Raw genomic sequence first — 17,524 nt, 5'->3', positions numbered from 1 at the left:
GTAGGAACTGAACAGAATATTTCATTGGAGAACATCTGCATTGAGTACTTTTTGAGCAAGTACCTCTAGTTTTGACAGTAACGCCTCACCTTTTGAAAAGAAATCCCATGTGATTTGGATGCTTCTGTAGGAATGTGATTTGAAGGGGGCAATAGTAAAACGTACTGTGTTGAAAATTGTTTTCTTAGTTTAAAAAATATATTACTCAGTCTTTCAAATTATAGTACATTTATTACTTACCTTCACCTGTTACTTTGGCCTACAGTGTATAACATAATGAGCCTCTCAAAGAGTAACTGTTGAGAAATGAAGAGTGAATTTATTTGGCTCTGTATTTTTTGTATTTATTGTATTTTTTGATGTGGAATACTTGGCAGTACCCTCCCCCTCCCCCGCAGAGGACCCATTGAATTAATGACACCTCAGAAGTAAAGTCCATTTCTTCTTTTCTCCAGGTGACTTCAGGTGGAACATTCATTGGCATTGGACGGAAAACACCAGATTGCCAAGGAAACACCAAGTATTTCCGCTGTAAATTCTGCAATTTCACTTACATGGGCAACTCGTCCACCGAATTAGAACAACATTTTCTTCAGACTCACCCAAACAAAATAAAAGCTTCTCTCCCCTCCTCTGAGGTTGCAAAACCTTCAGAGAAAAACTCTAACAAGTCCATCCCGGCACTTCGATCCAGTGATTCTGGAGACTTGGGAAAATGGCAGGATAAAATAACAGTCAAAGCAGGAGATGACACTCCTGTTGGGTACTCAGTGCCCATTAAGCCCCTCGATTCCTCGAGACAAAATGGTACAGAGGCCACCAGTTACTACTGGTGTAAATTTTGTAGTTTCAGCTGTGAGTCATCTAGCTCACTTAAACTGCTAGAACATTATGGCAAGCAGCACGGAGCAGTGCAGTCAGGCGGCCTTAATCCAGAGTTGAATGATAAGCTTTCCAGGGGCTCTGTCATTAATCAGAATGATCTAGCCAAAAGTTCAGAAGGAGAGACAATGAGCAAGGCAGACAAGAGCTCGAGTGGGGCTAAAAAGAAGGACTTCTCCAGCAAGGGAGCCGAGGATAATATGGTAACGAGCTATAATTGTCAGTTCTGTGACTTCCGATATTCCAAAAGCCATGGCCCTGATGTAATTGTAGTGGGGCCTCTTCTCCGTCATTATCAACAGCTCCATAACATTCACAAGTGTACCATTAAACACTGTCCATTCTGTCCCAGAGGACTTTGCAGCCCAGAAAAGCACCTTGGAGAAATTACTTATCCGTTTGCTTGTAGAAAAAGTAATTGTTCCCACTGTGCACTCTTGCTTCTGCACTTGTCTCCTGGGGCAGCCGGAAGCTCACGAGTCAAGCATCAGTGCCATCAGTGTTCATTCACCACCCCTGACGTAGATGTACTCCTCTTTCACTATGAGGGTGTGCATGAGTCCCAAGCATCAGATGTCAAACAAGAAGCGAATCACCTGCAAGGATCGGATGGGCAGCAGGCTGTCAAGGAAAGCAAAGAACACTCATGTACCAAATGTGATTTTATTACCCAGGTGGAAGAAGAGATTTCCCGACACTACAGGTGAGTCAAAGGGGGGTAGGTCAGGAGGAATATACAAATAAAATAATAGAAAAAATCCACAGAAAGAAGGCTGAACCAGGAATTATTGGGAGTGATTCCGACGACTTGGGGAAGTTATAGGAGAAGACCACATAGAAGATCATCACAGATTTGCAGGTGATATAGTTATAGCTGTGATCACTGTAGACTTTAATTTGGTTCCTTCTTTTGACTGTATGCTCATGTTTGATACTTGTTTTATACCATTTACTGATTGTCTTTTTAAATTCACAGTGATTCTAATAATGCTGATGAGTTTACTAATTTATCATAGTCCATTTATTTGTCCTTACTAAATATGACTCCACATCCTGTATTTTTTTGACAGGGCAGTTCCCAAATGAAAGTTGCTATTGTAAATATATCGTATTCTCTATTCTGAGAAAAAATTTTGAGAACCTGTTGCTCATTTTTATTTTAAAATGAGATTATATATTCTTCTAGCTTTGAACAATTCTGCAACATCCTTGTTTGGCATATAAACAGTAATCTAAAGGTGAGAATTTTTGTAATATGTGTGATTTTGGATATAGACTTACTTCTCCAAGTAGGTAAAACTGCTTGAGTTATTCCAGATTCTTAAATAGATGTGGGATGTTTGTGTTTTCCTTCTGCTTTCACTCTATTTTCTTTATAAACATTAACTTTCCCTGTTAATCTTTTATAATATCTAGAGATAAGTATAGGATATGTATCTTTATTTCATTTATGCATTCATTCTTTAATTAATTAATGTCATAAATCCATTGTACCAGGCGTTGAATGAATATAGAAGAGAAGACATAGTGCCCTCATGGAACTTACAGTTTAGTAGGAAAGATGAGACACTTAGATGATTACAAGAGTAATAATTGTCATAAAAGATGAAGTACAAGGCAGTGTGTTTGAATATAATGATAACATAACCTAATATGGTAGATTAGGAAATGCCTTCCTGGGGAAGGAGCATTTAAACTGAGACTTGGTTATAAATAGGAATTAGTTCAGCAAAGCGTTGGTGGTACCCTGCATTTAGGTATTATTTAGTGCTCATTGGGTACTTTCTCATTATTATGCCTTTCAACATCAAAGTAGAAAGTTTTGCTTACTATATCAATATTCTAGTCTAAAAATCTACTCATTTCAATTTCTACACCTCAAGATGATAAACAGTTTCTTCCACTCCTTTTAAAAGTTGTGTGTTAGTGCGAGTGTGTGTATGTTTTTTCAGTCACCAGTAATGAAGCAGTTCATATCCAACAATAGGCTAATAATGTTAGATGTTAATTTGAAGGACATCCCAGTGCTCACAGTGAATCAAAATGTTCAGAAAACACTTACTTGAGATTTACACTGTTTAATTTATAAGGTCAGCCCTGGGAAAGACACAGTCCTGCAATCAAATATGTGTTCACACTTGCAATGAGTGTTTCTGGCTCCTCTGATGTTAGCTGCATGTTAATTTATTTCTGAGGCTCACAGACATCAGCTGCTTTCTGAGCTCTACCAGTGTGGATATATGCGTATGTGCATATTGTTCATGTACATTTGTTGAGTGATGTAAAAATCAGATAGTCCATTCTTTTTTTGAAAAGGACAAGGACGATTTTGAGAAATCGTCATGATTTTCTTTAATCGTGAGGGAACCAGCCAGAACACACACACATCTTGGACCTGCATACCCACGTATGTGCACACACACACACGCACACATGCACACACACTCATTCTGATACATCTAGCTACCAGTACAGTTGGACAAGTGGTTTTTCTATTGATGCAGCTGAGGCATTGCTTGAGAATCTGTCTGGAAAAACAGGGTTTTCACATGCTTTAGGTAAACAAAATAATCCCCCCAGAAATAAAATATGAATAAAACTATTAGTGAATACTGTCAGAATTTAGTTAATATTCAGTGATGAAAGTAAGCTCTAGAGAAAAGAGAACTATTCTTTTCTTGTTCACCACTGATTCTGCACGATTTAACACAGTGGCAGGATGCCTAATGGGAGTTCAGTGAATATCTTTCTGTAAATGAGATCCCTGTGAGTTTTTGACTTCACAGTAGTTTTGAATAAGCTGAGATTTCCAAGGTGAGTTACATTTTAATCCTTCACTATCATATGGTCTTGGAACCCTTCTGAGGACCTAGGCTTCTATACCAAATGGGAGTTGTCTGTTCATTTTGAATTTAAGTCAACTTCTCAGCATTTTATTAGCTAAAAATTTAAATAGCACTTGTCCATAGGGCATTAAAATATTCTTGCACTTACGTTTAAATCCTGATATAGTTTGGCTGACCACAGATCCTTTAAGGTGCTGAGTAGTTTATTGCTCATCTGTTTCTGTGTTCTTATAGAGATATTTGAAATTTGGAGACTTCCGATTTCAGAAGTCACAGCTTAGTAGGAAAGATAAAGAAACTCTACTGAAAGCTGAACAGTAATAGCAGCCCCAGAGATGTGAAAGGACATAGTCACGTGGATGTTCAGAACTTGATCTGCTATCAAAGCATTTTCCAAAAATGCCCCATTTTTAAGATAGAATAAGAGGACAAGTTTACTTTATCACATAGTATCTGTATAATTAAATTTGTTTACTCAGATTATTCATTTTGGGAAACTTCTGCCATAATTCTATGTTATTTCTGTGAAATATTCTAGGCTTTTGAGTGCTTTATATAGAAGACTTAATGGTGTAGTAAAAATTAGCATAAGCCATGAACTGTACAACATGTGAAATCATTTAGCTATAAAATGATTATAGCTGAGAATCAGAAGGGTTGATCTAGAGCTCTGATTGAAAGACCTCGGTGTTGATTCCATGGCATGGGGGTTTTCTTTAAGAACGAAGTTAAACTTGGTGGAACTGTAACCGTGATCTAGTCAGCAACAGGGATTTGGTCCATTCTCTTAATGTTTAGCATTTACCTATGATACCCCTAACTCAGATCATAACTGTGTTATTATATTCCACTTATAAATGGTTTTCTCACTGCATTTCTATTATTATTTATCATTTAATTCGACTTTGTACCTGCTCTCTATTGACTGCTACTTTTCTTATCAAAATTTTCAGTGTTATAACTTAGGTATTTGGCATAAGTAGGAGGATTACTTCCCTACAAAACAACTATACTAGATAAAACGTATTTTGTAATGCATTGCCAGACTTCTACAAAGTAAGAAAAATTTTTGGAGCCTTTGTTCTACCTTTCATGAAGAGTGCAGTAAACACAGAGTAGGGAGAAGTGAAGGGTGAGCTTGGAATGTGAGGTTACACTGAGGGCAAATGCCAATGTCGATGTTGCATTTGATCAGAGGACTAAGCCTGGAGTTACTCATAGAGAGAAGGAGTTGAATCTTTTGAGTTTTGCTTTAAGCTTAGATCTTGAAGGTGGCTAGGATTTTTACATTAGTCCTCCCTCTGACTTCTGTCATAATTAAACACAAATTTGTCTATAGAAAAGTACTCCAATTTTTACCTCCCAGATATTGATGGATGCAGATAAATCTTATATGAGCTCACTATTATGAAAATTCACCATATGGACAGGAAAATAAGCCACCATATGTGAAATCAGTAGAAAACACACATAATAGATGTAGCTAGATACCCAGTCACTTTAGATACAGGAGTTTTCAGTTATAAAATACGAATAAGCATTCAAAGATGTGAAAGTTACAATTAAAAATGATCAAGCAACATGAGACTAGATGAACAGGCACTTCTCAAAAGAAGATATTTATGCGGCCAACAACCATGAAAAACTGCTCGTCATTACTGTTCATTAGAGAAATGCAAATCAAAAACACAATGAGATACCATCTCACGCCAGTTAGAATGGCGATCATTAAAAAGTCAGCAAACAGATGCTGGTGAGGATGTGGAGAAATAGGAACACTTTTACACTCTTGGTGGGACTGAAAATTAGTTCAACCATTGTGAAAGACTGTGTGACGATTCCTCAAGGATCTAGAACCAGAAATACCAATTGACCCAGCAATCCCATTACTGAGTATATACCCAAAGGATTATAAATCATTCTGCTATAAAGACACTTGCACATGTATGTTTATTGCACCACTGTTCACGATAGCAAAGGCTTGGAACCAACTCAAATACCCACCAATGATAGATTAGATAAAGAAAATGTGGCACATATACACTATGGAATACTATGCAGCCATAAAAAAGAATGAGTTCATGTCCTTTGCAGGGACATGGATGGAGCTGGAAACCATCATTCTCAGCAAACTAACACAGGAACAGAAAACCAAACACCGCATGTTCTCACCTATAAGTGGGAGTTGAACAGTGAGAACACATGGACACAGGGAGGGGAACATCACACACTGGGGCTTGTTGGGGAGTCGGGGGCAAGGGGAGGGAGAGCATTAGGACAAATACCTAATGCATGGGGCTTAAAACCTAGATAATGGGTAATAGGTGCAGCAAACCACCATGGCACATGTATACCTATGCAACAAACCTGCACGTTCTGCACATATACTCCAGAACTTAAAGTAGAATTAAAAAAAAAAAAAGATCACCAAAAAATTAACAAATAACATTGTTTTAATTGAGAAATATTAACTCTACAAACTTAAAACATATGGATTGATTAAACTACATATTAGACAATTAAAGAGAGCAAATGAATTAATCAGAATGAGGCATTAGACAGAATAAGAGAGAGAAAAGAGATGCAAAATATCAATGACATATAGCAAGATGTGGAATATAATGAGCTCTTCTAACATGCATCTAATGAGTGTCCCAGAAGAAAGAAAATACAGCGAATAGAGAGTAGGTAATCAGTATTTGAGGAGAAAATGGAAAACGATTTTCTAGAACTAATGAAAGACATAAATACTCAGATACAAAGAAGCGTAGCATACACTAAACAGGATGATGTATACAAATAAATTCAGTTACACACACATGAAACAAAAGTGAGAATGCCAAGGCAGAGACATCCTTGAGAGCAGCTGTAGACTAACAAGAAACAAACTACTCAGAAAAGACATTTAGGTTGACAGACTTTTTATTAGCAACAATGGAAACTGGAGGAAGGAGGAATATTTTTCAGAGTTTTGAAAAAACATCAAATAGCCAACCTTGTATTATGTGACCATCAAAACTATCTCCCAAGAATAAGAGCAAAGCAGAGACATTTTCTGATAAGTGAAGACCAGGGAAACATCTGAGCAAATCTAAACAAACATTGCCTGTCTCATTTATGTAATTAAAAAAGGAACAGACTAGGTGGGGCACAGTGGCTCACACCTGTAATCCCAGTATGTGGGAAGCCAAGGCTTGAACCCAGGAGTTTGAGATCAGCCTGGGCAGCATACCAAGATCTTATCTATCTATCTATCTATCTATCTATCTATCTATCTATCTATATAAAAAAAAATCTGAGTATAGTGATAATTACCTGTGGTCCCAGCTACTCAGGCACTGACATGGGAGGATCACTTAAGCCCAGGAGATCGAGGCCCAGTGAGCCATGATCATGCCACTGACCTGGGCGACAAAGACTAAGGTGAGTTAGTGAGCTAGGACTTTGTTATATATACTTGGAAAAATTTAAGGATAACTAATGAAAGAATAGGAAATAAATGCGTAACTTCCAAAACTATAGAGGAGGAAATAAATGGAATAATGAAATAAAGAACACCCATAAAATTCAATTAACTTTTTAAAAAAAGGTGAGAAAATATGTGGGAAAAGTTAGACATATAGACATTTTAAAGTAAAATCTACAAAAATTGCTGATATCAAAAGTCTTAACGTGTGTGTGTTAAACATTTCCACTGAAAAGATATCAGATGATATTAAAAAAATTGTAACTATATCCTGCATACTGGATATACATCTGAAACATAAGTCTCTGGATGTTCAAAAGAAGAGAATAGACTTAGTTATACCAGCAAATATAAACTAAAGGAAAATTGAGGTATCTTTATTAATCTCATACAATTTTAAGATTTTATTACAAACAGCATATGGAGGAAAGAAGGGATCACTGCATAATAAGAGGTTTAACTTCTTCAGAAGATACAATGGTTCTAAATACATAACATGTAAATACAAATAAGTACAGCAAAAAGTGATAGAGGAACTACAGGAACACATGATACACCACAATCACAATGATAAAGTTTTAAGAAAACTCCTTGTTAAAAGTTAAGCACAAAACATTTTTCAAAATGGAAAATATTTGAACAACAAATTATCAAACCCGATTTAATAAAAATATACAAATTCTGTACCAAACAATTAGAGAATGTACATGCTTTTAAAGCACATATAGAGCAGTTATAAAAACTGAGACAATATATTAAGTCAAAAAGAAATTACATTTCAAAAAGCAGTATCTCGTAGCATATATCCTTTGACTCAGTGCAATGAAATTAGACCTCAGTAACAAAAAGCTAAGGATTGATAAAGTTATACAGGGCCAATTCTAACCAAATAAAAAAAGAGAGATTATTAATCTCAGAAAACATAGATTTTAAAATAAAACACCTTATAAGGGATAGAAGTGGTTGGAACATACTACTTTGGAAGGCAAATTTGGCCAAATTTGGCAATATCAGATGTTCATATTCCCAGTGACTACATAATTTTACTTTTCAGAAGAAAACCTTTTGCATAGGTTTGCTAGGAAACATGTGCAAAAATGTTCATAATTGCATTTTTTAGAAAGAACAACCAAAACAAAGTCAGTCCAAAATAGAAACAGGAGAAAACTCTGATTGTCTTTCCAAAAAAGATTAATTTATTTGTAGAATTTTCAAGCAGTGGAATGTTTTACAGTAGTGAATTTAGTAAATGACAAGTGACTACAACATAAATGAATCTTAATTTTGACTGAATAAAAACAGATGATAAAGACAAGTCACATTGGGATAGTTTTTTATATAAATTCAAAAGATAAAATAAAACCGCATACAAATATTCATGTTATATGTATATGATATACATATGAATATCATATGCATGTATACACATACATATATGTATATGCATGTATAAATACATCTGATTATACACATACATACATCTGATGTATACACATACCTATATATGTATGTATAAATACATATGACATGCACACATGTATATATGTATGTATAAATATATATACACATGCATGTATATATGTATAAATACATATGATATATACACACATGTATATATGTATGTATGCATACATATATGTATATATGAGATACTCATGTAGATCATATACATATATTCCACTGTACCATAAATAGTACTTTCTTTATCATATGTAATCATATCTATATGCATTTAGAATCTCTTCCTCTTTCCACACAGATAGATCTCAATTTATGTAAAATCACATTCTATGATTCTGTAATGAGTTCAGTTTTTAATTTGTTTGCAAACTTAGATGTCAATGAATATGTGTGTGTATTTATTTGTATGTCACTAACATACATTGTACAACTTTAAAATAAAAAAAAATGAGGCATCAATTCTCATCACTGCTCATGTAGATTAAATATATGAATCAATGATCAATCTCGCTGTTAAAGAACTTACTATTAAAGAACTGCCACAGACTCAGTAATATAATTATTGTCTAGTACAAATATTAAAATGTTCATTGTTGGCTAAAATGCGGAAAACCGCACACATATTTGGGTAGTGTATGCAATGACAAGACTCTGTGTGTTAAGAGATTTACGAATGCATTTTAAAATTTTTAAACAGTGCTTCAACTTTCAGACATAAAATAGGTAAACTCAGACTGAAAGCATTGACATTGGTTGCAGTAGGTGGTCAAATTAATTTAGGTCCTGCTCAGTCTCTATCTCACAAAAACTCCGTGAAAGAATATGGACTGCGTACTTTGCTGATTCTGAAGAAGGGATTTTTATGATAATCATTTAATTATCAACGTATCTAAAAATTCCAAGTATACAGTGAGTTAATACAGAATTTCTAAAAGGCTGAGGGCCTTCATGGTTACATTTATATTTGTATATGTTATCTGTCATATTTAAAAAAAAAAACTAATAAATCAGTTGTTTGTAATACCTTGAAATAGGCATGGTAGTTCAATTAGAAAATACCTATTGTGAGACAAAAAGTTATCCAGGATATTACAGTTCACCAAAAAACAAACAAGCAAACAAAACCTCACCAAGCCATTACCTTTATTTGTATACATTATTTATTAGGAATTTCAGAACTAATGCTTCTGAATACTATGCAAGAACAGTTATCAAGTCTTGGAATAAAATACATTTTAGCCACAGTTTCAATTCCATTTTCATTTGTATAAATAATTTCCTATTCCTTATTTACTTCCTATTTTGTAGAAAGACTTGTCTTTCTATATGAACATTTTGTAGGGAACATTTGCCTTTTAAAGGGAATCCTAAGTTTGATTTTTAAGGTACGGTGTTACTAGTATTTTTTCTACTACTTGAAGATATAAGCACTTCATTCCATCTCCCCAAAAGCCAGTTACTATTACTGAGCAAATCCTAATCAGATTATTTCAACTTAAAAATGCAGGATGAGTAAACAGCATAATTATTTTCATCCAGAATTTCAATTTGTCTTGGATTATCTTCTGTAGACTGTTTCTCCTCTTTTAACTATTTTATAGTTCTCAAGGATTGACCTAATAATCCATCTGTAATTCTGTTTTTGTCTTTGTTCCTGCCACTCTTTTCTCATTTTTCATTTTATCATTTTACAGTGTCAGTAATGCCACATGCCACTTGTTGTTGACATTTATACCAACAATGCATATATTACAAAAATGACTAACTTTGTTAGATTTCAGACCTACTTGAACTACATTTAAACTTAAGTATTTGAATCGCCTTCCTTTTCCCCACTTCTGTGATAATTTATCTGTAGTTGTTTGATTCTGTAATAACCAAAAAATACCTCTAAAAGTCTGATCAATTAGTATTTATGATTTATTCATTTACTTGGATGCCTCATTTAGTCATTGAAGAATAAAAACTGTGGTTTAAATTATTCATTGATTGTCTTTAAGATTTAAAAAATATTGAAAGTAATATACTGTTATTTAGTAAAAAGAGCTCTTCAAATGATGACATAAATCTCAAGTTAACATTTAAAAGAAAAAAACAAGGCATCCCTCAGAGCTGTACTTCACATACACTGTGGGTTGGTTTATTATAAAAATAAAAATATTATCAGAGTGTAGTAAAGGAGTAGCATCTTTTAGCTGATTTCTTTCTAGAAGCGTTCCTCAATGCTTTATGAATTATGAAAATAATTCATAATATTCTCTACTAATGAATGAAATACTACTATTGTGAATAAAGGCTATTGTGCATTGAAACATGGAAGGATAAAAATGCTTTTTTATGGCACATGAAAATTCTATAAAGTAGAATAAGGAATAACACTTATTTTTTCACAGAGGTTCTAAGTCGCTTGAGTTAAATACAAATTTGATATTTTTAGGCAACTTGATGTCGTTTGCCTAGAGAGAAAGCATGATTTAGTTCTTTAATCAAAATTTCTTTGACTTGTCTCCACATTGTCGAATATTGTATGGGACACAGTGACATTTTATAAAAGCATGTCCCAAATATTTTATGCAGCATACACTAAAACATTCATTTATTATCTGAAATTTAAATTTAACTGAGCATTCTGTGTTTTATGTGTGACCTTATGCTTATGCTAAGGAGATCTATAAAACGACATCTTTTTCCTCAGATGATATGAAGAAAGTGTTTGCTATCAGTGTGGCAGGAGGATATAGCATTTAAATTAATGCAAAGCATATATTTGTAAAAAATTTGAAATTAGTTTGGCTTAATGTACCCAGAAGTTTTAGGAGTTTTTAGCTAATGAAGAGTTTATTCATAGGATCACTCAAAATATGCCATCTGTAAAATATCACTGTACATCTTAATATTTCTCCACTGCTTTGTGACCCTACATCTTAAATCCAGCATCCTGAACGTCCAGAGCTGTGATTGTCCATTTCTTTGTTATTAAGCAGATACTTACTGTCTATTTGGATGTTTTGTGATGAGGGGAATCAATAGATGTGTGAGCTTTGGTTTCAACCTTAGGGTAATTACATATACTTGTAAAGTGAGGTATATATGATTTTAATCAAATACCATCTGTGATTAAAAAAACTGAAGAGGAATACAAGAATTTAGAGTAATGAGGAAGACACTAAATTTCTTCTTGGATCGAATCATTTGGGAAGTCTTTATGGATGAGGGGGTGGTTAAGTTGGGTCTTGAGAAATAGAGGAAAAATTTCCTGAATGTCTTTGAAGTTTTCATGTTAATGCTGATGAAAAGAAAATGCGTTTAGTAGGTTGGAGGAGGATCCACATTAATGTACTTTCACAATGACTAAACTTTTATTCTTGAGAAAAGTTTCCTTTTACTGGGGTTTATTATAATCTAGTCTTATGATTTGGAAGTGTGACATTATATTGAAGATCTTGTCAGTTATTATTGAGAGAATAATACATGGCAGAGAATATGCTCAAATCTTTTAGGTACTGATTCCTGAACAACCATTGCTTTAACTATCAAATAACGTACATGAAACAGTAACCATAGACAAGAGCAAAAGTATTCTATTTTGCCTTCAATATTTTTATGTTAATTAACTCGTCTGTGTTTCCACTTCTTTATCTGCAAAGTGGGGTGGAAATATATTCTTCGTGTTATTGCTGCGGGCAGTGTATGTAAATGGCCTAGCACTAAAGAATATTTAAAGACAATCTCCAAACAGTGATAAAGAAAAAATGAATTGGGATTATTCCTGACAATTTTGTGCTTGTAGTTTATTTTATACAGCTGTGAGTGTTGACTCAGTAGGTGTATGTGACTTAAGAATGATAACAATGTTGCCATTCATAAAAATATTCTTCTTGGACCTCAGCATGGTGGTGCATGCCTTGAATCCCAGCTACTCAGGAGGCTGAGGTGGGAGGATCCCTTGAGCTCAGGAGTTCAAGGCCAGCCTGGGCAACATAGTGAGACCTCGTCTCTTAAAAAAAATCATTTGGGAATGTTCTGAAAGTGCCGAGTATAAACAGGTATATTAAAAGTACACTCCAAGCCAACACACTTCTCATGAGTTATTTATGACCATAGTTGCGTGATTCTTGCTACTCAAGATGTGGTCTGGGGACCAACAGCATTGGCATCATCTAGGAGTTGGTAAGAAATACAGAATAGTATCAGGGTCTGGGAAAATTTGAAATAAATGAAGAAATACAGAATATTAGATCCTGCCCTAGTCTTCCAGTATCAGAATATGAATTTGAATGAAATCCCCAGGTGATTTTTACACATTAGTTTGAGAAGCATTGGTCTAGATTTTAGCATAGGTTATTGAAAAGTGTATATTGCTCCAGGCTTTTGACAGTAATGTTGTCTTTTTAATATATTTTTTGTCATTCATTTAGGTCTGAGAATATAAGGAGAAAGGAGTTGTTCAAGTCTCAAGAGCACTTTGTAGCAGATTGCCTTTTCTGCTTCACCTAGTGGTGTTCAATAGCCTGAAAGATTGAGCAGTTTAGCAGTTTACTGCTAAAATGTCAAGTTTTACTCTTTTTTCATTAATAGTAGTAAGACCCAGAATCTTAAGATTCTGAATAACAATAATAGTAAGGTCATTGCAAGGTCATTGCCTGTATTTTATTAAAGCCTTGGGAGTTAGGAGATGTCTTGTGCGTTTATTCATTAAGTTGCTTAGAGCCATGATGTAGCTAGTAATACAGTTTATGGGTACTGGTCCCTGCATTGGTGTCATTTGAGGACTTTGCTAAAGTTAAACATTTAGATTCTCAGATTATGCCCAGGATATTCTGGTTCAGTGGGACAAGGAAGACTTGGAATCTCTATTGCTGAGAAAGAAACTCTTCAGGTTGCAATGCTGCCCAGCCTGTTTTGCAAACCATTGCTGTAGTCAGTTTCTTTTTTCTCTCTTAGAAGACCTTTTCCATCCCTTGTGTTTTCACTTGGCATATCATCAGTAGTTTACATTTATATACAATTAGAAAGGTAGGCAGTGGAAAATAGAAAAATAAAACGTTGTTCTGGGAATTTGAAGCCCTGTGTTCTTGGCTTGGTATAGATGAAATGGGCAAGGCACTCTTTCTCCATTTTACTATCTGTGAAATGGGCCATATACTTCAGTGGAACGTGAGAACCTGTAGACATGAGTGCTTTGAACTTTCAAAAGAAGTGTGAATTGAGCTTGTTTTTACAACGTTGTAATATCCTTCCTGTTAAAATGTGTTTTCCTTTTCTACATAAAACCTGGTTCTCACGGAAAACTTACCCCTGCACTTTCTGTTTCCTTTGTACTTTATACGTATCCCCACTATTCTCTGTGTTCCTACAGCTCTCCAGCACCTGTACCATGGGCGGTTTTGCCTAGGTCGGTTGGTTCACGAGGTCCTCTCTGGGCAGATCAGAGCAGCTCCTGCTGAGACATGCCAGGAGTCAGGGAGTTTTCTTTTGGGACAGGAACTTCAAACTAGAAAACCTAGAAGACTCAGACACCTTGTCTCAGGGTGTGATACCCTGTAATGAACTCATGTTTTGGGCAGGGACCTAGGACCTTGTATATTTGGGAGGAAGTACTAGTTAAATAATAGATGAAGATGATGTAACTTCAATATCTACTGATTCTGCAACCTAGAAATATTTTTAATCGACCCCTATCCCTTCATCTTTATTCAGAATTAGTAGATGCTGAAGCAACATAATCTTAATTACTTAGGTATATTCCTAGATATGCCATGTTCTAAACAACTTTTAATGAATACATTCATAAAACATCCTTACTTCCCAAGGTTTTAATAAAACACAGGTAATGCCCTTACTGTCTTTGTTATTTAGAATTTGAAGATACTGGCTCTGACTGCTATTAATGAAAAAAGAGTAAAGCTTGACAATCAAGCAGTGAAAGGCTAAACTGCTCATTCTTCCATGTCATTGAATGCTGCCAGATGAAGCAGAAAAGCATAGACTATATTCTGCCGGGCCATGTCCTAAAGCAAAGGATCTTCTAGGACATACACTTGGTTTTAAAAATACGTATATATTTTTTGTAGTGGTTGAGGTACATGGGGGAATGGCAAAGAATGATACCAAATCATCAGTTTGTAAGTTTAAACTCTTGCAGAAACAGTACAGAATGTGGATTCACAGGGAACAGAGGGGCTTTATTTAATTTTAGGATTTATACTGATTAACTCTCATTTACTTCCTTAATATACACAAGAACCCTATCAAGAGACAACTTTATTTTCATTTTGCAGATGAGGAAACTGAGACAGGTTCAGTAAATTATTCAAAGTGACTTACATTGTAGAATACAGAGCCAAAGTTTGAAGCTTAAGCGTTCTCCTTAAGAGTCTACACTCTTACATGTGGTTGGTTGTTTCACCAGTAAGAACTAAGAGACTACTGTTTGAAAATAATTTTGCTGTGTGGTCCACAAGAATTTTGTATTTCTTTTCATATATGTTGATCGTTTCTCCTTCTTGTCATCCTGGTATTTACAGTCTTAATATCTTGAAACGCAATCACTATAATCCTTTGGCACTTTGTCACTGGATTTACCAGTTTTGGTAGAAGTGTCAGTGGTAATTTATAGTCTTAGTTTATAGGCATGGATCTCTTTAGAGATTTCAAGCAGAGATCTCACCATGTCAAGGAACCACAAATATGCTAAAGTAGACAGTGAGTCCATTCTAACCATCTTGGGGTGAAAATTAATCATGGTTTGCTAAGTGCTTTCAAAAGTTTTTTTTGTTGTTGTTGTTAATTTCCATGACTCAATATATTGTGTAGAATATATTCAGTAGGGTAATTTTGGATTTATGTGTTTATCTCCCATTAAGTTAAACTAGAATGTGTGTGTTTTTGTTGTTGTTTCTGTTTTGTTTGAGGTGGAGTCTCGCTTTGTCGCCCAGGTTGAAGCGCAGTGTCATGATCTCGGCTCACTGCAACCTCCGCCTCCCAGGTTCAAGTAATTCTTCTCCCTCAGCCTCCCAAGTAGCTGGGATTACAGGCTCCCTTCACCACACCCAGCTAGTTTTTGTATTTTTATTAGAGATGGGATTTCACAGTGTTGGTCAGGCTGGTCTCGAACTTCTGACCTCAGGTGATCTGCCCGCCTCTGCCTCCCAAAGTGCTGGGATTACAGGCATGAGCCACCGGTCCCTGGCTAGAATGTGGTTTTGATAAGAAGCTTTTGTAGATGAGATCCACAGAGGTTCTAGGTCCTAGATTTTAGGTATTGTCTATTGTCTTTGGTATTCTTAGTCCTGATTTTGAATTTTCTGGCCTTGACATTGGTGGCAAGATTGTTTCTCTTGGTCATAACCATCTTCACATTAAAGGTTAGGCTATTTTCACTTGAGGAAATTAATTTTACTATTGTGCTTTTATGGTCAATTCATCCTCCCACTGTTTGTCATTTGTTGTATTTATCTTTACTACTTAATGAAAAAATAGGAGAAAAGATTGGAAACAATTTTCTGTAAAAAGTAAATATCCATATTTACTCGACAAAATGTAAGCTCTTGTGTGCTACATTAAGCACTCTCAACAAACACCTGAGATTTTGTTACATGCTTTATACCTTTGAATTTTGCTTCCATAAAATAGGAACATTCTTTTGGAATTTCAGCCATCTGACATGTCTTATAAAGAAATGAAGTTATTGATAAACATTACAGCCCCCAAGTAATGAAAACATGCAGCTGAGCACCTACTCCCCAGCTGATTGCCTTCCTTTACCTTTGAAGAGATCTCCTATCCCTACCATGACCTACAGAGCTCTAGATAACCCTTCAAGCTTGTCAATTGACATTCTTCCTATCGTTTATTCCTCTAAAACCACAATGTCCTCTTTTCAGTGTCTCAGACTTGCTAGAATGTGGCTTCCTTTCCCCTTCCTCATCCTCCACGGATAGCTTCTTTTCACCCTTTGATTTCGTATATCTCCCTCAGAAAGTCCTTCCTAATTACCTGCGCAGCCCTTGACACCAATTACCATCCATTTCATTCTTAGTACCTGTCACACTTTGTCCTTACAGACTTATAGTCATGTGAAACTTCCTGTCTAGTCTCTCCTGACTAGACTCTAAGCACCAGGTGGGCAAAGACTTTCTATCTTTTATTCACCAATGTGTACCCAGTGCCTGGCAAAGAAATATTTTGATGATTATCAAAAATTACATATATGAGTACATAACTTGTATCTTACAGCTTAAAGTAATATCTCGCAAAATTTATTTTGTTACTTTAAGTTGGTAATTCATAGCAAGTTATATCAGGGAAGTAGAAAGTGTTTCCCCGATATTTATTTAGAAAGCCATACATAGCTTTTATAGTTAGACAAAATATACCTTATTCCACATCACTTGTGTATCTTTTGGGTATGCTTTTTACAGTGCAATACTTCTGTTCTTCTTTGTTAATCAAATATTTGTCCTAATATAGCAGTTACTGTTCTCTCTTTAACAGCAGAAGATGGTAGGGGATTTGATAATAAAATCGTCTTGTTTTATGCCATTTAAAAAGAAAACACACACACACCCCCTTTTAATGAATATATTTGTAAAGTCTCTGTTAAGATGTTTGACACTCAACAGACACTCAATTTCTTGAATGTGTATATGTTCTCATAGATGGATAGACTTTGTTTCAAGAAAAATCATACGTTATATGTACATCTTATTTTCTAGAGTTTATATCAGTCAGCAATATTTTATTCACTAAATGGATTTAAATTTGATGACTGAAAATAATACTTTATTTCTTTTTTCAAATCATTTCATAATTTGATAATGATTTATTATTTTATATTTAAATTTAGTTCCTTTTAATATATTAAAAA

The 17,524-nt window shown here is 34.9% G+C and overlaps 1 protein-coding gene across 5 annotated transcripts in view; it reads left to right on the top strand.

Moving 5' to 3' along the window:
• The window catches only part of TRPS1 (transcriptional repressor GATA binding 1), a 261,099-nt gene that overhangs the window by 64,308 nt on the left and 179,267 nt on the right, over window positions 1-17,524 (top strand). For all 5 annotated transcript variants that reach the window (XM_033203219.1, XM_033203222.1, XM_033203221.1 and 2 more), the window contains one exon: window positions 456-1,585. In XM_033203219.1, the coding sequence (XP_033059110.1) occupies window positions 456-1,585 (1,130 nt within the window). The remainder of the gene's footprint in view (window positions 1-455; window positions 1,586-17,524) is intronic.

This window comes from Trachypithecus francoisi, unplaced genomic scaffold (assembly GCF_009764315.1).
Source record: "Trachypithecus francoisi isolate TF-2019V2 unplaced genomic scaffold, Tfra_2.0 Lachesis_group7, whole genome shotgun sequence".
Taxonomy (NCBI): domain Eukaryota; kingdom Metazoa; phylum Chordata; class Mammalia; order Primates; family Cercopithecidae; genus Trachypithecus; species Trachypithecus francoisi.
Note: the sequence above shows the minus strand (reverse complement) of the source record. Positions and strands in the feature narration are given on the sequence as shown.